Raw genomic sequence first — 24,907 nt, 5'->3', positions numbered from 1 at the left:
CATTTATTAAATCAGACTGTTATTCTTAACAGTTATGTAAGTTACATGTATGTTTAAGTCAGAGTATTTCACATGAAAAAATTTAAACTCTTATAGGCAAGCAAAATCATACCTCACAATATATAAGTAGGAAAGGGGTACTGCTAAACATTCAAATAAGGCAAGTATTTAAAAACAATAAAACAATAATTAAACAAAAATTCAAGCATTCCTTGAAGAGAATTCAGCACTACAAGCTAAATGTACTTTCTGAGTGTAGTCATACAACCTAGGCAGTGTTTCTTCTTGTAAAACACACGGAAATGTAATAAGGCTCATTAATAGACACAGCTGCCCTCAAGATTCAATCTCAGTTGCTTTCTTAAATTAAAATTCACAAAGTGCACAATTAATGTATATCAAAAAACGGAATCTGCTTCTCTAACAACAGCTGTCCATGCTTAATACTTAGTGGTTTATTTGATCAAATTATGTCTTTTTGGGGGACAAAAATAAGATAAGCCACCATAAAACATTTAGTTTGAAATGTATGCTAATATTTTTCTTAGAAATCAAAAATTATGGAGGAAAAAGATTATTTATCATAAGGAAAAGAAAGCAAAACACTAGAATGACCAAACATTTTCAAAGAACAAGCACCACAAAGGACATTTGCATTCAGTTTTGTAATATTTATCAATGTATTTTTCTTACTCCAACCAATCTACTTCGTCAAATTCTGAATCATCTTCTGAATCACTATATTCCACAGCAATACGGCGAGACAGGATGGTGGCAACATCATTTTCAATGCGTTCATGCTTAGCTTCCTGTTCACGCTGCTCTTCTACTTTGCGCAGCTGAATACCTGATACAGTAAATCCAAACCATTAAGTATTTTAAATCAAAATATTAGAAACTAGGTAATATTAATCTTGTGGAATAAAATTAAATATGGGCAGTCCCTGAGCTATGAACAAGATCAGTTTCAACTGTATTTTTAAGAATTTGCAGTAGGTTGGAACAGGTGCATATAGTTCTTAGGTTTCATAGTGGTTAAAGCATTCATCTGCAAAACAAAAGGTTGGGAGTTCGAACCCACTAGCTGCTCCACGGGAGAAAGATGAGGCAATCTGCTTCTGTAAAAATCGGCAGCCTTGGAAATCTTGTAGGGCAGTTCTACTCTGTCCTACAGGGTCACTAGGAGTCAGAATCAGCTTGATGGCAGTGAGTGTGGTTAGGCCATGAAAAGGCTAAAAGTCTTTTCAATGATTTGGAAGTTGCACGTGCAGCAAGTGTTGCAGTGCAGCAAGTGAAGGTGAGTATGATGAATAGTCTGCTGTAAGCAGATGTTGGTTCAACTGTTTCAAAGTGAGGGCAAATATACAAAACTTTAAAAGGTAAGTAAGAGCTGTCCATAAATTGGACCTTCATAACCCAGGGATTGCTTGTACATGTAAGATATACTAAAAGTAAAATATAAAGCAAGATCTATTAGAAAGAATTTGAAGCATTCATATTTAAGAGGTATAAAATCTTTCATTATCGTATCATCTGTGAGTTTAGCTGATGAACTCTCAAAATCACTGCCGTCGAGTTGGATGCAACTCATAGCGACCCCTCCTTGGGTTTCTGAGGCAGCATCACTACGGAAGTAGATTGCCCAACCTTCCTTCCCAGGAGAGGCTGGTGGGTTTGAACCGCCAGCCTTCTGGTTAGTAGTCAGATGCCTTAGGCACTAAGCCACCAGAGCTCCCCAGCTGGTGAAGGTTATCAGGTATCTCCGTGGATATCTATAGTTTATTTCTCCATTATGGCTGACTGTACCTCCCTGCTTACTATCCCCGAAAGTTAACTGGGGAATACATCTCTTCTATGACTTCTACAGTCACATAAATTAAAAATTGTTGAGTGCATTATCTTCAGCTTTATTCCCTTCAATACTTTAGGGAAAGAAACTATTTATGCTGTACTCTTAATGCCTGGCATATAGTAGTTGCTTAAGACATGATGAGGGAATCAATGACTGAATAAGAGAAGGTTTTCTCTTGTTTCTAAGGGAGGAACTTTAACTCTTTAAGGGCCATGTGGTAGAGCAACAGTGTCACTGATATACCAAATGGACAGCCTTAATAATAAAGAAAATACCATTTTAAAGAAGTTTATATACGTATTAGACATAATATAAAATATTTTAATTTAATATTCTATAATATTTAAGTCTGGTATTTTCAATTTCCCATTCATTTGAGAAACATTTTAAGAATCCCTAATAAGTACAAAAATAAAGTGATATATTTTCTTAAAAACGCTTTAAAAATATAAGTTAGACAGAGTTTTGCTTTTGAAAGTCCATTTGGGCCAAATCATAATGATCTAAAATCTTATAAATGAGGAAGGGATACAATAGAAAGTTTCTAATGCAACACTATTTATAGCCCTAAGAAAATTACCTTTTCGTATTGCTTCCAGAAGAACACTCCTGGCATCACTGATTACAGGTAGAGTTGATGGATGACGCTTTGGCTCAGAAGCAGGTATAACTTGTGATGGAGGAGATGGAGGCATTAATGGAACATGGGGACCCGGAGCAGTAGATGGAGTTGGATGTAGCCCAGAGGGAGGATGAGCAAGAGCTGCAACTGTGACAGGTGATGATGGCCGAATGCCAGGAGGAGGTAGTGGAGGAGGTGGTGGGGGTGGAGGCAGCCCCTGAACTTCACCTTGTGGGAGTGGATGAACTGGCACAGTCTCACATACTGGGGTAGCTCTAGCTACTGGAGGAGAGGGCTGTACTAGCGGAGGTGCAATTGGAGGAGGAGCTGGATGAAGAACTCCAGGGGCAATCTGAAGAGGAGCTGGAGGTGGTGGTACTGCTGGAGCTTGCAAAGCAGTGCTTGGAGGTGGAGGTGGGGGAGGTACTGGTGGGGGAGGAGTTGAAGTCATTGAAGCTCTTAATGAAGAAGTTGACAAGGCAGATGGAAGAGGTGGTGGAGGAGGTGGTGGGGTTGGGCTCACAAACACAGGAGTTCTGCCTGTAGCTGGTGACTGAGGACGATTTTCTATCAAACCTGTAGCAGAACTGAAATGACAAAGAGATCCTAGCAAGTTATTAAGAGAAAACCTAACTGCACAAATATAAATGATCACCAGTAATTATGTCAAAGTAGATGCATTAACATGTCCCTAAAGAAATTTTAAGTTCTTCAGCAGTATTTAAAATGAAATTAGGACTGAAAGTATACCAACAAGAAAACTAATAGGTGATGCTTTGGTTCATAATATTCTAACCAGTCTTATCCTCTCATCCAACTGTCTCATATGATTCAAGTACTTTATGCTTAAAATGATAAATAAAATGTTCAGTTCTACACTGTGATATGAGTTTCTGTAATGACTCAACATTTATCACATTACAGTATTTGCAGCAATACTTGAGGCCAATACAATGCTGTATTTATACTGAAACTATCTGTATATCATTTTGGCTAAATCAGTAACAACAAATTAGAAACCCCAAAAGGAAAAGTTATGGTCCTCTTCCTTCCTGAGGAACATCAAATGAGTCAGTGATGAGGTTAACTTTTTAAAACTGCACAGCTGATCTTTATTTCTCTAGTAGAAAATTTCTCTAAAATTTATAATTTGTAGTAACTCACACAATTAAACTTTTAAAATATCTTTACCAAAAAATTACCAGGAACATATTCTATTCTATATCAAAATTCTTAGTGTAGTTCCTCTAACATCAAATTAACATTCATAACCACAACTTTGGTTCCTATTTCTTAGCCCTTAGATTCATCCTTTTTATCACATTCTAAAAATTTCTCCATATTTTGATTACTATACCGAGTATCATGTGTTTGATAACAAAGCTGTAACAAAACAAAAACACTTCAATCTCAAAAGTAAATTCTTACTAGCTGAATTTTCTCAGGAGAGTATGTCAGCTCTTATGAGAGGCTGGCAAATTATGGCCTATAAGCCAAATCAGACTAATGCCTGTTTTTATAATGATTTTCTGAAACACAGGCAGGTTCGTTTATTTACATACAGTTTATGGCTTCTCTCATGTCACATCAGTAGAACTGAGTAGTTCTGACAGAAACTACATGGCCCACAAATCCTAAAATATCTACTATTTGGTCCTTTAGAGAAAAAGGTTCAATTCCTGAGAAAAAACATCATGTGCTTATGTCAACATACCTGATACCGGTGGGTATGGGCTTTGCATCTCCTGCTCCATGCATTGGTGGAGGTGGAGGTGGTTCATGTGGTCGGACTAAGACCCTTTCCTCAGCTCTAGTCAGAAGCTCACTCATCTGACTAAATGGCAAGGCAGAAAGTGAGTAAGATCCATCCATATGATCCACATATGTCTGAGGTCTAAAAATATATAAAAAAAAACACATTATCAGTCTATTTTTCTTGAAGTATGGCTGAAACAAAGTGTTCTACAAGAGCTATTTAAGGTTAATCCTTTGAGTACCAATATTTTAACTGCTTTTAAGAGACTTCAAAAAAATATTACATACATTCTACTTTTAAAATAAAGAATGCTCATAATGTAACCTTTCCTTAGTAATTCAGATTTAAGATAGTCACCATTTTACTATTTTATAATGGAATACTAATTAAACTCCTAACAATGAAAATATTATACGTGTAATCTTATAAAAAAGGAAATGAATTTTTAATGAACTATGTTCAAAGTTATTTGTCTCTATTTCATTCTTTTCTTTACAAGAAGATAGCAGTAATAGAAAGCTGAGGAGTATAAAAACTGGAATCTTCTACACTACACTACGAGATCCCGCTGCTTTCTTAAACCTGAAGACTTCCAAAAGTCTTGTTCTCATGGAAAAAAGCCTCCTTGACACTAACACCACAAAAATGGCTAGGTAAACTGTTTTCTCTTTTTGGTGTTTCCAAAGATTCTAGGGTAATCAGGAAATAACTGAGTAACATAGCAACATATGACTTATGATCAGACATAGGCAAAATTTTAAACTTGAACATGAGAAGATTTGTAAGTGTTTACTGATTGCAGTGCATTCTGGTTACAAAGCTGAATTTAAGATGTGCACAGAGCAAGTAAAAAACAATTATATACAGACTACTGGGTCAGATAAAAATTTAATTACTTAACAGAAGAAGAAATAATATGCTTGTCCTTAGATTACACATTTAAAAAAAAAAAACCCAAATTTTTTCAGTCTTCTCTTTTTTTCAGTAATGCACATACACAGTACCCTTCCCATGTTAGTATTTCCTAAAATGAAACCAAAAACGAAACCCCTGGCCATTGAGCCCATTCTGACTTCCCATGACCCTAGAGGACAGAACAGAACTTCCCCATAGGGTTTCTAAGGCTATACATCTTTATGGAAGCAGACTGCCCCATCTTTCTCCCATGGAGTGGCTGGTGAGTTTGAAACACCAACCTTTTGGTTAGCAGCCGAGAGCTTTATTTCTTACTTATGGCCTAACAGTTCACATGTGTTACTCAAGAGAAAACCTTAAGCTCTTTTCCATTCAAAAATCACTATATAAGTATACACACATTTCTTTACAGAAAGATGCCAGTTTGTGTTTGCTATGGTAGCATGTTATTTAGCTAGCATTCCTGGCTACCAAGAAAGGAAAAGTATCTGCTACTCTACTTTTCTACAAAAGGAGATGAAAAATTTTGTTTGTCTGAAAGCCCTGATATGTCTGAGGTAGGGGATGTGGCATAGAAAGGAAGTTAGGAAAACGAAAAGGACAAAATATAGCTCCTTCTCAGCTCCTAGTTTATGTGCAGTGAATCAAGAGTACTTTAAAAAAAATTCTAGACCCCATTCCTCTATTATGAAATTCTAGCAGACTCTGCCTGAAACACTGAGAGGGAATTAAAACTTCCTAAGAAAGCTGAAACAACCCTGATGATCACCTATTTCAACCCCTTCTTCCAAGAGATGAGAAAACTAAGGTCCAGGTAAGATAATGACTTCCCAAAGTGAGACTTGGTAGGCTCACAGTGGTCAAGGTTTCAAAATCATCTATAGACTTATAACAGATATTACAAATACAGCCAATGTTTCATCAGTAATTTTGTTTTAAAAAAAAGCAAACAAAAGAAACCTTGTTTCAAAATGAGAGGCTGGGCCATTAGCAACTTCAATATGCTTATGTAAGAGATTAGCGTCGTCTTCAGCCAGCTCTGGACCTTGGGCCAGCTTCTGCCATTCTCTCCGCCTGTCATGCGGTGCTCTTGGCACTTTTTCTGGTTCATGAGGACGATCTAGATTTTTCTGCTATAACAGATGTATTAAACAAAGCCAAATGCTGAAGTGCTACGTTTTTGAAAGAGGTTATAATAATCAAAATAAAATTCTAACATCAGTATTTAAAAAAGACAGTGTCATCAAAATTTAGTAAAAGTAACACATAGTTCATTTGTAAATTGAAAGTTAAATCTTAGCTAGTTTGTAACTCCAACTTACTATTTTTTTAATCACTAGTTCAAGCTAATGACCAAATATAAATACTATGCCTAAACACTATGCCTAAACAGCAAAATTTAAGGTCAGAAGTTTTTTCAGATGAAAAAAGATTCACCAACTTTGCTCCCACATCTATTAGCTGTCTGTGATGAAAAAGAATTACTACCATTAATGGCACTGTTTACCTCTAAATGAAACGTGAATATTTACAAAGCTTAACATTTACAAATGTTATCTGGGAAGTGGTCAGTTAGCTACCAAAGACACTGGAAAAAATCCAATTATCCAACTAACCCATAATAATGGTGTCACTGAACAGAAAACCAGGTCTTTGAAAAACAGAACAAAAAGTGATTCTGATTGGGAGGGAAAGTATAACAAGGTCCTGAGTAGCTGTAACAAATTCTAATGCCCAGTGTGTACAAAGAAGACACCATACGTGCATGAAGGCAGTCAAGTGTAAGATGGAACCTGCAATGAACTAGATACACATGCCCATCTAGGGCATTCCAGTTCAAAAATTTTAAAACCGCTCTTTGTCAACAAAATACTACCTGCAAGAGTTATCTGGCCTGCCAGTCATTGTTTTGAAAACTGGCTAGAACATCAAAACTATTTAGTACACAATATAATAACACAAGGGCATTATGGGAAATGAGGAAAAACAGGGATAGCTACAGGAGAAATGAGGGATAATGAAGACAGATTTTTGCCTCCTTCATAATTTTCCCTAAATCCAAATTTGCTTCCTTCTTCTCTATTTTCAATTCTCATTAACGTGGAATAAAGCAGATCCAAGTTAACTTTATTACAAAGTACAAAATACAAACAAAACAGACAGATAACAGGAAATTAGTGAGAATAAAATAACCTCTCCAAACCTTCGGGGTATGATTTGTAGTAAGAAAACATTAGCTTAACCTACCAATATCTGCATAATATTCCTTTGTTTCTTCTTACTGAATACTCTTCTCTTCCCTGGTCCACTTAGTTCCTGGCTACAGCAGGTAGCATTTTGTTACCCATACCCTTCCCCTTTCATGAGTATATCTGTTATGGCTCTTACTGTACCATATAATAATTACCTTATTGCTTATCTGCTCCCCATTAGATTATAAGCTTCCTCTGTGGTTATAAAGACTTTAGTATTTGACTAAACCTACTCAATGAAATAAAACTATCTAAGTAAAGGATTAATTAGATTCCTTATTTGTAGCAAAACAAAAATATACCAAAAATAAGTTCAATTTTTTTAATCTCTTGTAATACCTTCTGTTTCCTCTTTTCCTTCCTCTTATCCTCTGTATCTTGCAACATTTTTTCTTTCCAAAGATCAAAGAAATAAGAAGGGTTGGTGTAAAACTTCAAACCTTCTTTACCATCATCTCTGAAACATGAAACACCAATTAAAATAGAATGTTAGTAAGACTCAGGCAATCAAAATAGTATTTTACTGATTTTTTCCCTTACATTAATACTTATTTTTTAAATAAAATATAGCATGTGTAAAAATATTGCCAAAATAAATCACAAAACTACCCATAAAAATATTCTTACAAATCAGATAGGAAAATGGAAAACCAGACACTTTTCAAAGTTGGTGTTAATAATTCAAACTATAGCCAGACAATTTTTAAACCTAACTTCTACTGAATACTAAATTTTCTGTAAGTCTTTTGGGAAATTCCAATATTACAAATTTTATCTGCCAAAGATAAAAGGCTGAAAGGAAAATAAAATCATTTAGAATAGACAAATTTTAGACTCTGCTGATATTCTAATTTATTTATTAGCCTTCCAAATCCAGAAGATATCACTTAACAGCATTCTTGTAGTACCATTTATATATTCAGTGACTTGCATACTGTCTTAGAGTTCCAAATACCTACTTAAGTATCATTTTGTTCAGAATATGTATTGTGTACTTAAACTACCCATTTCACAAATCATGTGTAAGCACTCTGAAGAAAAGTCTGAATAATTCCAAAATTTTACATTAAATGGTAGAAAACATTTTTTAAAGAGATACATGTTCATTATGTAAAAATGTAATAATGCATAGTAGATTAGATGACAACAAGCATAATGATATTATGATAATAATCTGATAATAATAATATGATAATATATATTTTGTTAGTGTGGTGGAATTTAGTGCTACTTATTTGTTAATTTTCCGTTTGATTAAAAATTAAACTAAATAGACAATACAACCCCTTGTTGCTTCATATTAGTAAGTTTGCTAGTGCCCTGTAAAAATACTTGTTAAAACGACTTCTTTGAATAGATCTCATCTGTTCTAGGCCAAAGCCTTGTGAACTCATGTAATGAATAAAGCAAACGTTTTTTACAGGTGGCTGATTAGGAGGAGAGCTTTCTGTGTTGGCCAGATGCCCAGTGAAATAAAGAACGTTTGGCGGCTTAGTGTTTAAATGTAGACCACCACCTCCTTGAACTGAGATAAATAACATTAATCTACTGACCTATAAGGAGTGAGTATATTGAGAGGGGGAGGCTGTTCACAAACATCATACGTCTCCTGTAATGGAATCGGCAGAGTCTTGCGGTCAAAGAGCTGCTGATCTTGAATTGTAGAACTTCGGAAAGCTTTTCTCATTGTTATATCTTGCAAAGACACTAAACAAAAATGAAGTATGTATTTTTTAAAATTTTTATAAAGATGATTTAACATAAACACAAATTCACATACAGCATTTTTTTAAGTCAGCATAGCTGAAGAGGTGATGATTTTAGTGGTTTATGAATCCATACTTTAAATGTTCTATCATTACATTCTATATAATTTGTGCCTAATTTTTCCAATTTGATATTAAAGCATTCTTTGATTTCTAGGACTCAGAAGACCCTAAATGATATCTGAAGCATTTTCCCCCAAGCATCTTTTTCTTTTCTCTCCCTCTCTTCTATAATCTTTCCTTCCATCTCACTTTATTTTTTTCTCTTTTTCTTAAATCAGTAACACTGAAGGAGTTAGCAATCTAGGCTAATACACTATACTGACCTGTATGTTATAAACACAATTTCTACCTAGACTAGAAGCTCTTAAAGACCAAGGCTGTCTTATATATTGTTGTTGTTGTTTGCCATCGAGTCGGCCCCGACTCATAGCGACCCCTCCTTGGGTTTCCGAGGCAGTATCACTACCGCCAGCCTTCTGGTGAGCAGTCAAGTGCCTTAGGCACTATGCTACCAGAGCTCCTGTCTTATATATTAGTATCCCTAATAAATAATGAAGTCTCATCATACATATGATGATTAAAAATAACTCCATTTATTCATTTTGTTTTGGACTGTGTGGCATGTTAAAATAAGAAATATACAAAAAATGCATTCTTAATTCTTAAAGTCATTTCCTGATACAAAAAATTAGGCAACTTCTTACATATTTAATTTGCCTCAAATACTGGTAGAATCCCCAACACTATGGCCTGTAGACATCCTTCAAGCTAGGAAATGAACTTAGCCTCTGTGACTCAAGTGGCAGCCAAACGACAGACTGACCTAAATGGTGACTGGTAGTATCAAGAGGGATGCACTCATTACAACAATCAAGCACATGAGATCAAAGGACAGCATATGCCCAGGGACAGAGCTAGGAAGGCAGGGGAGGATGGGAAGGAACATCCAAGGGAAGGGGTGGGTGCAGGGAGGAAGTGGGAAGAAAGCTGTTACAGTGTGAGATTACAGTAAATGTCACAAAAAAACACCTTAAATATACAAACACTTTATACCATAGCAAGGTCAGTGCTGACCAGTCATAACACTGTTTAATTATTCTCTCCCTAAAACAGTATCTCTATCATCTTTACAAGTAGAAGCTCATTCAACATGCAAGTTTGGACCTATGTTAACTGGGGGAGCCACGAGGCTGCTCTGCAATATGCACATCACGACTGCATTCCCAGCAACTCCCAGCTGCGACTTCTAAGCACCCAAATACAATTCAGAGAAGAAAACACAAAAAATTCTCACGATAACTTAACTATGGAAAATACCACCCTTATTTTTAATTCTCTGTTTGGACGTTATACATTTTCTCCTTGACAGCAAGAATTCAGAGATAAAAAAACATAAATCTTGGGATGACTGATGAAAAATGGCTATATGGATAAGTCACATCAACAAAAGAAATTTAGGCCATCACAAAAAAAATTAACCTGTTCGAGTTTAAGGGTTAGTTAGACAAGTAAGGCTACTTCCAGAATGTTTTCCTATCTATTTATTTAGTTGATATTATTGACTATGTAGCCAATTACATACAATTTCTCAAAATACTTTTTTTACCATTTTATTTCTTTGTTAGATTAACTGTTTAAGTATTACCGAATTCAGTAGAGTGAGGAAAATAGAAGAGAATAAAATAATTTTTGTAAAAATAAAGGATTTTTAAAGTCAAATGTTATGTGTTTAGAAAGAACATCAGAAGTTCAGGGGGGAGGTGGGCAAGGGAGCTGGGTTAATGGAAGTGGAACAACCAGATGGAAATAATGAGAATGCTGACACAATGTGGAAAATGGAACCCATGCCACTGAACAATATGTATATACATTAAAAAAAAAAAAAGCCATCAAGTCAATTCTGACTCACAGTGGCCCGATGTATAAAAACTGTTAAGTGGGAGCCTAATTTGCTATGTAAACGTTCATAAAAAATTCAATAAGTTCAATAAAATATGTATTTTTAAATTTCTTTTAAAAGTATCAATTTTCTTTAAAAAGGGTATCATGACAATTCAATGGGAGAAAAGAATATTCTTTTCAACAAACAGTACTAGAACTGGATACTCACATAAAAATGAATTAACTTCAACCTTTTCCTCAAAAAACACACCTGAACTCAAAATGGATCACATACCTAAATGTAAGTGCTAAAACTACAAAATTATTAGAATATAGGAGAATAAATATTTGAAACTTTGGGTAAGGCGAAGTCTTCTTAGGTATGATACCAAAAACACAAATGACAAAATAAAAATAAATTAGATTTTATGAAAATTAAAAACTTTTATGTTTCAAAGGATAGCATCATGAAAAGCAACCCGGAGAATAAGAGAAAATATTTGCTTATTATGCACCCGATAAGGGGCCTAGGCCCAGAAAATATACAGAACTCTTACAACTCAATATGTTGTGTTGTTGTTATGTGCCGCCAGCTGGCCCTGACTCACAGCGACCCCTCCTCCCTTGGTTTCTGAGGCAGTATCACTAGGGAAGTAGATTGCCCAACCTTCTTTCTGAGAAGTGGTTGGTGGGTTTGAACCGCCAGCATTCTGGTTAGCAGTCAAGTGCCTTAGGCCTATGCTACCAGAGCTACAATTCAATAAGACAAATAGCTCAATTTAAAAATGGACAAATGATCTGAATAGACACTCTCCAAAGAAGATATACAAATGGCTTATCAGCATATGAAAAGATGCTGAAGACCATTAGTTATCAGGGAAATGCAAATCAAAATCACATTGAGATACCATTCTATACTCAATAAGATGGCTACAATAAAAAAAGGCAGGTAACAACAAGTGATGGTGAGTATGTAGAGAAATTGGAACTATCTGGTGGCAATACACAATGGTGCAGCCGGTTTGGAAAATACTCTGGCAATTCTTCAAAAGGTTAAACATGGAGTTAACCATATGACCCAGCAATTCTACTCCTAGGTATACACCCAAGAGAAATGAAAAGATATGTCCAAACAGAAACTTGTACACATATGTTCATAGTATCAGTATTTACAACAGACAAAAAGTAGAAACAAACAAAATGTGCATCAACGAATGGATGAACAGAATGTGATATATGTACACACAAACACATATACACACACATACAATGGAGTATTATTCAGCCAAATAAGGGATAAAAGTACTGATACATGCCACACATAGATGAATCTTGAAAATATTATGTTAAGTGAAAGATGCCAGTCTCAAAGGATCACATATTGCATGATTCCACTCATATGAAATGTCTGCAAATCCATGGAGACAGAAAGTAGATTAGTGATTGCCAGGAGACAGGCATGGGGGAAAGAGGGATTGACTACTAATAAGGGAGCTCTGGTGGCATAGTGCTTAAGGCATTTGACTGCTAACCAGAGGCTGGGGGTTTGAATCCACCAGCCACACCTTGGGAGGAAGATTGGGCAATCTATTTCCATAGAGATATGGCCTTGGAAACCCAAGGAGGGGTTGCTATGAGTCAGGTTTGACTCAATGGCAGTGAGTTTGGTGTTCTGGGCACTAATGAGTACAAGGTTTCTTTTTGGGGTGATGAAAATGTTCCAAAATTGACTGTGTGACCATGGCAAACTGTGAATATACTAAAAACCACTGAATTATATACTTCAATTTCGAATGGGTGAATTGCATGGTATGTAAATTTTATCACAATAAAGCTGGCTTTTTTTTTTTTTAAAAAAAAAAGTATTGCTTTGTTTGTTTCACACATCCAGAGCTATGATTTCTTATCCATGCAAACAGTAGAAACTTAGCATGGAAAGTATTCACCTCTCCTTACACATTAAGTTAGAATATGTCAAAACAATTTGATTCATTTAATAAGGCACCCATCATTACATTCTTCTTTTTGCTTTTTCCAGTGATATCCTTTAATAGGTTTACTGTTCAAGTATAGCTTTCTATAACTTGCATTTATGCTAAAAATATTAAAAACAAACAAACAAATAAAAAAAAAAACACACTGCTGTCGAGTCGGATCCAACTCATAGCGACCCCTCCTTGAGTTTTTGAGGCGGTATCACTACGGAAGTAGATTGCCCAACAGTCCTTCCGAGGAGTGGCTAGTGGGTTTGAACAGCCAGCCTTCAGGCTAGCAGTCAAATGCCTTAGGCACTATGCTACCAGAGCTCCCAGCTAAAAATGTTATTTGACAAAAATGTATTTTGAAAAGAGGGTTACAAGCAATTATAACTAAGGATTAAGCAATTCCCTAGGGAGATAGTGAAAAGCATGTTCTCAGTAGTTCCATTTCTTTCTGTAAAACAGAAGAGGCATTTGGGAAACACCGGCATTTGGTATATCCTATCAAGGCATGAACTGTGCTTTTACTACTAAAATTTCTATCATTGTTTTAGTGTACAGTATGGCTTTTGAACCAACATCCCTGGTTTAATATCTTGGTATTGAGTATTTCTGTTCAACATTGACAAACTTGTTTTTATAAAAATAGTCACTTAAGCAGGAAGTAATATTTAATTTAGTAACTAAAGGTAACTTTAGCAATTTTAAACACATACACAAAAGCATATAACAAAGAATTGCATTCCTACAGAGTCAAAGGATTTCAGGTAATTTCAATTAATTTTTATAAGACAAAAGTACATAAAGAAATTTTAAGGGAGAAAAGAACAAGAGAATGGAGGGAAAAGCCTGACCAAAATGTTATCTTTATGTCAAAAAATTAAGAGCTATTTAGTATACAAAAGGAAGAGGTAAAAAAGAAAAAGAGTAGAAAACCCAGGAGAGTCATACTGATGCTATTTATAGATTTATTACCCTGACTTATTATAACATGTACACCAAAGGTAAAAAGATTTGCAATCATCATTTGTAATCATGGGTAAAAAGATTTGTAATAAAATCATGTTTAATACTATTCTTAAAAATATCCTTCATTTCACCTAACAAAACGTATATATGGGATATATATTTTGAAAATATACAGTAAATAAACTTACATTCTTCTTCTTTAGGATCAAGCTGTGTGACACTAACAGATAAACGGTCCACTCGTTCTTGCAATGAGTTAACTCTGAAGGAAAAACTATGTGCTTCATTGAATAATTCTCCAAATATATCTTCAGCATATTTACCTAAATGAAAATGAAATATACATCATACCATTTAATATGAAGAAATAAATATTATAAACATTAACATTTAAAAATGCTGTCCTTTTGAATTTGGTTTTTATTTGAAACTATTTTAAACTTTAAAAAGTTACCCAGTTGTGACACAGTGGGGAAAAACAACACAAACTCTGCGAAACCTGGTTTGAACCCCTAGTTTTACCATTTCCTACTAGGTGACTTCCGTCTGAAATAGAAATTTCTACCTGCTTTACACATATCTAAAGGGAGCTCTGGTGGTGCACTGCCTAAGGAATCTGACTGCTAACTAGAAGGTTGGTGGTTAAAAAATTACCAGCTGATCTGTGGAAGGAAGATGGGGCAATCTACTTCTGTATTTACTGCCTTGGAAACACAACGGGGGTTGCTGTAAATCGGAATTAACTTGATAGCAGTGGGTTTGGATTAGGTTTTGATACATACACCTAAGGAGCTCTGGGCATAGTGGTGAAAGTATTTGTCTGCTAACCAAAAGACTGGTGGTTTGAACCCACCAACTGCTCCAAAGGAAAAAAGATGAGGCAGTCTGCTTTTGTGAAGATTTACAGCCTTGGAAATCCTATGGGACAGTTCTACTTTGTTTTATAGGGTTGCTATGAGTTGTATGTAATCAACTCGATGGCACTGGGTTTGGGAGCTCTGGTAGCATAGTGCCTAAGGCACTTGACTGCTAACCAGAAGGCTGGCGGTTCTTCAAACCCACCAGCCACTCCTCCGAAGGAAGGTTGGGCAATCTACTTCCGTAGTGATACTGCCTTGGCAACCCAAGGAGGGGTCACTATGAGCCGACTCTACAGCATATAACAACAACAATCCATTTGTTAAAGGAGCTCTGGTGACATAGTGCCTAAGGCAGAAGGTTGAAGGTTCAAACCCACGAGCCACTTCATGGAAGGAAGACTGGGCAATCTACTTCCGTAAAGATTTATCACCTCAGAAACCCAAAGAGGGTCACTGAGTCAGAATAGACTCAATGGCAGTGAGTTTGCTTTTTTTGGTTCAACCATTTGTTAAGGATTAGGAAAGATGAACATGTGAAAGTTCATGCAAATAACACATCTTTTAAGACCAAATCAGCATTCATACATAGACTTTACACTAGAACTGAATTTTAGGCCAGTTGCAAAGTGTAAGATTCTTCATAGACCTACTAGATGATCTAGCTCGGGTATGCTCAAAACAAGAGATTATGAATATCTGTGAGAGGTATTTCATATTCTCTCTTGTTCCAATTTCTAAAAAAATATGACCATTAAAAAAAAAAAAAAAAAATCACCATATTTCCCTAGTCATGTAAGTTGCTATTACTGAAAAGGAGAAGCCAGAATAATCCTATTTCGAGAAGAGAAAAAGAACAGAAATTTTTATTTATGTAATAAATAAGCTAGGGAGAAGTTTTAGAAAATGTGTAATAAAAAATATTCAAGTGCATTTTTGAACACATAAACTAGCATTACACTGACGAATCTACATCAAAAAGATGAAACAATGACTATCTGGACCTTCAATATTTTTAAAAAAATCAGTACTCTTCCCAAATTGAAACACTTCCAAGCATACATTCTAGGTTAAATCTAGTTCCACAGTAAGCTCTATCAAGACAGTTCCTGTGACATTCTCACTGCCATTGAGTCAGATCCGACTCATAGCAACCCCTTGGGTTTCCGAGGCAGTATCAACCATGGAAGTAGATTTCCCAACCTTTCTCCCAAGGAGGGGCTGGTGGGTTTGAACAGCCAGCCTTCTGGTTAGCAGTCAAATGCTTTAGGCACTACGCCACCAGAGCTCCCTCCTGTGACATGGAAGTATTTAAATACATTTCATTAGCAAGCCTCCTCTAGTGAGCTCAGTTTATGCTTATCTGTCTTCTCTCAGCTCCTGTATTCTAAAATGCACGACTTTAATTCTATACACCCTTTCACTATTAGAATGGCTTCTGTATTACTCATATTTGACTCTCTTCAACTAAGTGAGGTATATTCTTTTGGGGCAAGAACCGTGTAGCTTTATCACACAGCAAAGTATTTAATATTATCTGTTGTTCATTTCTCTATCAATCTAATCTATCTACCTTCCTACCCATCTGCTTGCCACCTATCTATCTGTCTGTCTATCAAATTATCTTTCCATGCTTAAGAGCAAGAAGTAGAACCTATCAGCTCATCTTGGCAACACAAACTGACTATATCAACAAAAGAAAGACCTTGGGAAGACAGAATGGTAAAACATCCCTGAGTTAATCAGAGCCCCAATGGTTAAGAAAGACAGTAATGAAATGGGAAAGAATTTCAGTGTTGCAGAATTGGATACAGAGTGAATTCTAGGTTTCTAATAATTAACGGTTACAAAACAGAATTGTGTTCCCCAGGAGAAATCTCATAAAAAAACTGAGATGTACATTTTTGTGAAGGGGTTAGAAAAATGTCCAGCCCCAAGCCATGCTGAGCTCTGCAGTGTTCCATTCTGTAGCAGTTTTAGTGAATAAAAAGGAGCTCTGCTGGTGCAGCGTCTAAGGCATTTGACTGCTAATGAGAAGGTTGGCGGTTCAAACCCAGTACCCAACTGAAAATCTCCATTACTTATAACCATTTGAATAGCCAAGTTTTCTAAGAAATTCACAAATTATTATTTAATATATCAATTATTATTTCAATTATTCTGAGTGGAAGCTATTGCAAACTGTATTCTAAACTTTCCTGTCTTCCAAAGTAGAATACAAAGTTAAACATAATTTAATCTTTCTTGAAGATTCCTGGTCATTTTAAAAATAAATTATTATCCTAAGCTTAAAAACACCTCTGTATGTTTAATAATATTTGCTTTTACATTCCATAACCATTTTCTAGTTTTACATTCTTCTTCCCTTAAACACTTTCTATCTTTGCTGTAAACTAACTACCTCCTTGGCTGCCTTCTGTGTATGCCTGAGTCTGTTCTTTCCTTCTCTACCTCCTCTTTTAAACTTCTGAAACATAAATGCTCAGAAACCAAATAATCAAACCTATTTGAAGTATCAAAGTAAAAGTAAACAGCCTCTGAGAGAGGGATCGATTGGTTATTTTATGTGCCTGATATGTATTGCATGGACTTATTTTTTTCTGGATATCTGGAGGCCTTTTATACTTCATTATAGGTTCTAATGATGTCAAATGGGAAAGATGCCAGAGAACTTAATTCCAGGGAGGTAGACTACTATATTTTTCCACAAATAGTGCACCAAAGTAAATTAAAACATACACATGAAACGCGGACATGATGAAATGATGTTAGAAAGCTCTGGCATCATTTGCTCATGCATACACTGTGCATGTCTCAAAACATTTCCAGAAGTGAATTTCAGCCTCATTTACCTTCATTCAATAATCTGAAAATGTTTTGATCATACTGGTTTAATAATGGAATAAGCCATGGTCAAGAAGTCACGGAGTGAGTTTGGTAACACTGTAGTTGGTAATTTTAACAACTGAAACTGTGCATTTGCTGCTAGGAACCAAACCTCTGTGTCAACAGCCACCAAGACAAAGACTTAACATTAAATCCATTGGACACAAAAATAAATTGAAGTCAGCAACATGTATAAAAATAATGGTATAGTGTGCTTTTGAAAATAACACTCTAGGTTGTGCAGTACACAAAAATGTATAACATACATGTTAAAAATACGGTATTGTTAAGTAGCCCTGGTGGTGCAATGGTTAAAAGCTTGGCTGATAACCAAAGAGTTGGCAGTTCGAATCCACCAGCCACTCAGCAGGAGAAAAGACCTGGAGATCTGCTTTATGGCCATAGAAGCCAGTTCCACCCTGTCAGATAGGGTGGCTTTGAGTCAGAATCAACTATGTGGGAACAATAACAATAAATTATTGCTAAGGAGCCTGCTGGAGCAACATTTAGGCACTGCTCCCTGAAAGGCTGGTGGATCAAATCAACTCAGCAGCTTTGTGGCACAAGACCTGTAAAGATTGCAGCTAAGAAAACTCTAAGGGGCAGTTCTACTTTGTCATAAGGGGTTGCTATGAGGCAGAAATGATTTGATGGCACTCAGCAAAAACAAACTATTACTACACCTTGCTACAATATTCTTGTGGGTCTTCCCTGGGTCTTTGAATCTCTACAAATTATTTAGAAAACGCCTACATGGGATTGGATTTCAATTCTGAGGTACCCAAAACCTGATTCAGTGTTACTTCTACCATGCATTTATACTTTCAGTTTGGCTACATGATTACGTGCTGGCTGACAGATGTCTTGCTTGCACAGACTATAACAGACTGAAAAATTCCTTAAGTTTTCATCTTTAGTTTATGTGAAAAATAGGTAAATACTGCAAATTAACATATTTAATCAATTATATTCATTCTAAATCCTATATTGAGAATAAACGTGAAATAGGGCACCTGTATTAAATCCAAAATTCATTTTGTTTAAGAAGTGTTTCCAAAGCTACTAATGCTATTTCTGTTTTTAACATGTTTTGCTCATATGCTCTAATAGTTTATATGAAGATACAAAAATAGATATAATCAATGCTAGACTACACACACACACACATACATACACACAGTCAGCAAAATGTCTTTAAATAATACAGTTAATACAATATGTAGGAAATCTAACAGTCTTCTTTTGACTCTTCTCAAAAGTACAATTCTGTATTGGCTTTCCCAAGGAGGTAGTAAGTACACAACTGAACAATGTAATATTGTGTTATCGATTCACTGTCAATACCTGACCTAAAAAAAAAAATAACCATTCTTAAAATATAGGTGTTTTATTAAAAAGCTAACCCCTCAATTCACAAGATGAAGTGGAACTTTTTTTTTTTAATTCTAATTGATTAAATTTTGAGTAATGGGAAATTAGTTATTCAATTCCTTAACTAACAGCCCTCTTCTAATTTTGTAACAGGAACACACTGACAGCTACCTTCCGTTCTAACTACTCTTTCCACTGCTTTTATTCTCTGTCCAACACACTGGCCTTCTGTCTGTCAGAGCCTGGTCTCTGTTATGCTGCTCTTACATCGTGACGCATATCAGATATACTTATGTCCTTCAGACAGGTTGCCTGACCAACCTAATCCTCTGACTAGTGACTACTCCACACCTCTCATTTTAGACTTGTCATAATATAAAAATATCTCCCTAGACTAATAAAACATATATAAAAAGTATGTCCCAAGACACAAAATAACTGAAGTCTCTAAAAAACATAAACAGTTTAACAAGCCAAAGTGCAGCTCTTTGCTTGTCCTACCTTTCATGAATCAAACCCTATTTTAATCTAAATTACCTATGACCCTTACTTATCATGTGGTTCTGTTCCTGAAGAGTCTATCCTTAGTTTCTTTTTCCAGAAGAAACACAAATGGAAAGAAGTATCTGCTTAATTCTAGTTTATTTATATTTAGACTATTCTATTAAGCTTTATGCCAAATAGTCATCTTAAATATTTCTACTAAGGCATATTCTTCAGTGAAAGATAAACTCCTAAACTCTTTGTAAAATAATATTCTCCAAGTCTTAACTGCAAGTTTCATTTATTTGTAGAATGTGTTTATTTTCTAAATCATACTTATCAGTATTTTGTTTTGAAAAAGACAAATTAAGTTTAATGATGTATGTCAGTCTCACTATTTCTTCCTTAATTCAATAAACAAATATTTACAAGTACAAACACCACCACCACTATGTAAGAGGTTATGCTAGGTATTTTGGAAAATACAACATTGATCAATGTCTGTGCTGTGAAGTCACATTTAATTTATTAAGGAAATATCATTTATAGAAATAAATAAAATATAAGGTATAAAAAGATTTCATAACATAAGTATGGATAAAAGTGCTATGTGAAGTCAGAGAAGAAAGAAAATAAAGTTGGATGGGAAGTAAAGAGAGAGAATAATTGATAAAATGATATTGGAACTGGAAAGACAGTAAAATTTGAACATTTAAAGATGACAAGCGAACCTATTCCACAGAGGAAGGGTAACTATGTACAGGCAGAGAGGTACAGAAGCCCAAGAGTGGTCTGACTGCAACATGCTGTGTAAAATCAAATAGCAGGACACCTCGTTGGCATGGCAGATGGCAGCTTGATCCCAGAGACCTTATTTTACTTGGTAGGAAATGGAGAGCCATTCTGAAGCACTTACACATGAAAATGACATGATCCTATCTGGGCTTGAGGACAATATATCCATTTACAGTGCAGGACAGATTGAAGGGAAGAAGAGAACCTACTTTTATTATATTTTTAGTGGTTAAATATTGTGAGGCTGGTGTAGGACCAGGGAGTGTTTCATTCTGTTGTATATAGGGTCACCATGAGTTGGAATCAACTTAATGGCACCTAACAACAACTACTGTCTTGCTTCAGATTTTTGAAAACTGTATATGTATTAAAAAAAACCACAACTTCACCTTTCTTGAATTGCCTTGAGCCCTTCTTTCCCTTTGAAATTATCTGTATTTAATTAGTTCTTTAAAAAATGCTTTCCTTTTCCATTTAGGCTGACCCGAGACTGTCCCTAGGTTCCACTCAGCTTCTTCACCTGCTGCCACCACACCCATTCACTCACTGGCAGGTGTGCTGCTGCCATCGACCTAACCACATGCACTCCCTTGATATTTTTGGGAGGTTACTAAAATTCAAGTTGATTTGCAGTTTATTCTGTCACTGGAGCACTCTGGTCCAAAGTTCCAAGAAGAAATAAGATTAGGAATGGTTACCATCTTTATATAGAAACCACTAGATGCTGTTGAGCTGATTCTGAATCATGGTGACCTGATGTGTGTCAGAGTAGAATCATGCTCCATAAGATTTTTAATGGTTGTTTTTTGGGAAGTAGAGTGCCAGGTCAGGCACCTCTGTGTAGACTTGTATCACCAACCTTGATTAGAAGACAAGTGCATTAACTGCACTACTCAGGTACTCGTTAAAAAAATGTTTCATTAACTGATATGACTGATGATATAAGTTCTATATTTCTCTTCAAAACTTCACAAACAGGCCTACTAATTTTTAGATATTTAATCTATTTCTCAGTGTATCTGGAGCACTAAATGGATTAAGGGTTATCTGACAGATAGTTAGTTCTCACAAAGAAAATATCTAGTGTGGGTTAATTTTTTTTTGCTTGAATCAGTTGTCCTGGGTACTAATGGAATAGAGGTGGGTTGCCAAAGAAGAGAAAAGAAAGGCAGTTTAAAGAGTAAATCCAAGAAGAATAAAGTTCACTTAGAAGTTATGGACCTATTCTAGTTATTAGGCCTCAAGAATTTCCAACATCAGATTTTTATGTTCTCACCTCTTGTATCACTCAGAAGGTATTTAAATGGAATAATAAGCATTTTAAAGGGGCCCATTATCTTTTTCCTCAGGGAATTGAAGGCAAATCATTCTAAAACTTTTTCTACACAGTGGCTATTAAAACAATGTTTCAGGTATCTATGATGTCTACTTGTCTATTTCTCTTTCTCTTGGGGTGGAAAAAAAGCAGAAATGATGATAAGAACTGTTTAAGCATCCCTTAAAGAAGTTCAGCAAGGTCCTGCTTTCACAAAAAGGTCCACATACACCAGAAATTCATAATAGAAAACAGGTAGAGTCATTTAGCAACACTGAATTCAAGATTTTTATCACAAAAAGAGGTAAAACAGAGGTGATAAAATTCGGAAAAGGAAACAGTTCTATGCTAAGATCAGGATCCTCATGATATTTTCAGCTTCTTTTGATTGATCTACAGTGCTCTGTGTAACACAATGGGTGTACAAATTCTACTGAAAACACATGAATGGCGTGTATAATGTATGTGTACTAAGTATGCACATACATTTCTGACTACAAGTATTCTTTAGTATATATATTGAATAAAGCATTTATACTTAAATGGATTTAGCATCTATATTTATTATTTCTGACAAATTCAAGATAAATATAAAACGTATGAATAAAATATTTTCCAATATGTAAAGTCTTACTACCTATGGGTTAAAAGGTTTGAAGAAATATTGAACAGATTACTGGAATTTCACTTCTTTAAGTATTTCATGTCTGTGGGTGGTGCGAACAGTTAAGTCTTGATCACTGCTAGTCTATGGGCAGTTTGAACCCACTCATAGGTGCCCAGGAAGACAGAGCTGGTGATCTGTTTCCAAAAGGTCACAGCCTTGAAAATCCTAAGGAGCAGCTCTACTCTGTACACATCTGGTTGCCACGAATAGGAATCAACTCAACTGCAACTAACAAGTATTTCATACTTTCTGCAAATTTCAAAAATGAGTCTAAAACTAACGATCTTATTTACAAATGACTACAGTTTTCAGGATAATTTCGTGTTTATCACACCAGGCACCCCTTCTGAAAATCCCAAGAGCATCTTCTGAATACTCTTAAAGCATAACATTCCAGTTTGAGAGTAATATTTTTATTAGCATAAATATACTTACTTAGGCTACTTAGCTGTCTAATTATATTTGCCAAGGAAATATTGGTTACACATTCCAGTTCATTCTTAATGCCTCTAGGCAATGCTGTGTGGCACAAGTGCCTCGGATCGATGTTTCTTTTTACTAACGGCATGTTGAGCACAACCTCTGTACCAGTTCACCTGTAGGAAATAAAAAAATTAATTAACAGTATACAATTTTCTCTCCTGAGTCTTGAGAAAATGCCTGATTATCGACTGTTTTAGAAATGTCTCAACATCATTTTCCATACAGGATTTTTTTTTCAGATTAGGAAAGGGTGGGAAAAAAATAACTACTAAAATGATACTTTTTTTTTAAAATTGTAATTTGGGTGAAGGCTTACAGAGCAAATTCACTTTCTATACAACAGTTCACATATACTTTGTCTCATGTCATTGACCACAGTTTACCACAATGCAACAGCTCCCCTCCCACTCCCTCTCCATAGTTACCTCTTCCCTGTGTCCATCCCTCCATGCACTGCTGCCTCCCTGTGCATAAGCAGCCCATCTTTCTCCCATGATTGTTCTCTCCAAGGAGTGTATCTACTTGATGTAAATGTTCAACTCATATGCCTGTCTTTTGTTTGGCTAGAAACCAGATGTGGGTTCAGTTCCAGACCAGAAGGGCAGCTAGAGGCCATAATCTCAGTGGTTCCATCAGGCTCTATTGCACCAACAAACCTGGTCCCCGCCCCCATTTTTTTTTCTCCAAATGATTTTGAGTTTTGTTCCACATTGTTCTCTTTCTCTATCAAGGATCTCCTAGACAGATCCCCTTCCAAGTGGATGACAGTGGTAGCCGGGCACCATCTAGTTCTTCTGGTCTCATAGTCATATAGGCTGCAGATCAGATGGTGTACCAGTTGCTAGGACTAACTTTCCATGAATTTTGGTTTTCTTCATTCTTCTTTGCTCTGGATGAGGAGAGACCCATTGTTGCATCTAGATGGCAGCTTGCTAGCTTTTAAGATCCCAGTCGCTACTTGCCGAAGTAGGAGGTGGAACAATGTTTTGTATAGTATGTTATGCCAATTGAGCTTGATGTCCCCTGCAAGTATGATCCCAAGCCCGCAGGTTCAACCACTTGGTCCCTCTGGGTAGCTGGAGGTGATCAAGCCATGACCACATCCTTGCCCCTTGTCAGCTCTATTATATACCTGGGAATTCTGATCATTCACATAAACTTTTATAGGACCATTGTCTGCCAACCCCATATATGTTCTTGGATACACTCGCCATTTAAAATGATACATTTTCTGTCTAAAAGCAACAAAAAATAGTGCACTGAACAAAGCACATAAATCACATATAATTTAACATCTTTTAATCCACCAATACTTAACCCATTTGGTTAGGTGGAAATTTTTTTATTTTACAAGAAAGTTAAATTATATTGTGCTAAAACATAGACTAAATTTTAGCACTGTTAATCTGTTTCCTTTGACCACAGTTAAAGATACTACCTCTTGTTGTTGTTATGTGCCACCAAATCGGACCAACTCACAGTGACCCTTCTTTGGGGTCCGAGGCAGTATCACTATGGAAGTAGATTGCCCAACCTTCCTTGCCAGAAGTGGCTGGTGGGTTTGAACCGCCAGCTTTCTGGTTAGCAGTTAAGTGCCTTAGGCACTATGCTATTAGAGCTCCTAAAGATACTACGTAGCAATCAAAAACTTCCCACCTAGTGTATAACCCATTTTGTTCAAAAGTAGTTGAGTTTGCCAGCAATGTAAAAAACTAAAACAATTCTTAATACACTTCTTTGTGTACTTAGCAATTAAACTGTCATTTATTTAAACCAAAATGAAGAGATTGTTAGAGCATGCAAATTAAACACTCCCTAAAGTGAGAGGCAAATTTTTAAATAATTTAGGTAAAATCTCAAAAATCTATTCTTTAATTAAAAAAAATTTTCCATAAGTTTAATTTTTAAAACCTAATACAGATTTTAAAGTTTAAAATAAAATTAGCTACAATACTGCTTAAGGTGTCATGTTTAATAAATGAATATATTGAAACATCTCTTTTTTAAGATAGCTAGGAAATCTAGCCACAGATTAAAAATGTATTTAATAGAATT

The 24,907-nt window shown here is 35.7% G+C and overlaps 1 protein-coding gene across 1 annotated transcript; it reads right to left on the bottom strand.

The window, feature by feature from the left end:
• Nucleotides 1-689: 689 nt before the first annotated feature.
• Nucleotides 690-22,937, bottom strand: WASF1 (WASP family member 1). The gene is made up of 8 exons (XM_007940805.2): nt 22,805-22,937; nt 14,184-14,318; nt 8,951-9,104; nt 7,737-7,854; nt 6,106-6,278; nt 4,189-4,368; nt 2,433-3,061; nt 690-847 (listed from the first exon to the last, which is right to left on the bottom strand). The coding sequence occupies exons 1-8, from the start codon at nt 22,935-22,937 to the stop codon at nt 690-692; spliced, it is 1,680 nt and encodes a 559-aa protein (XP_007938996.1).
• Between the last annotated feature and the right edge of the window lie 1,970 nt (nt 22,938-24,907).

The sequence above is a fragment of the Orycteropus afer genome, unplaced genomic scaffold (genome assembly GCF_000298275.1).
Source record: "Orycteropus afer afer isolate SDZICR_OR568_19922 unplaced genomic scaffold, OryAfe1.0 scaffold00072, whole genome shotgun sequence".
NCBI classification, from domain to species: domain Eukaryota; kingdom Metazoa; phylum Chordata; class Mammalia; order Tubulidentata; family Orycteropodidae; genus Orycteropus; species Orycteropus afer.
The sequence above is the reverse complement of the archived record's forward strand: the minus strand, read 5'-3'. Positions and strand labels throughout refer to the sequence as shown.

Coding starts and splice junctions, on each gene's coding strand:
- WASF1 (XM_007940805.2), bottom strand. CDS start 22,937: ATGCCGTTAGTAAAAAGAAACATCGATCCGAGGCACTTGTGCCACACA. Junction 14,319..22,804: donor TAGACAGCTAAGTAGCCTAA/GTAAGTATATTT, acceptor ATTTTCATTTAG/GTAAATATGCTGAAGATATA. Junction 7,855..8,950: donor AATATACTCACTCCTTATAG/GTCAGTAGATTA, acceptor TTCATGTTTCAG/AGATGATGGTAAAGAAGGTT.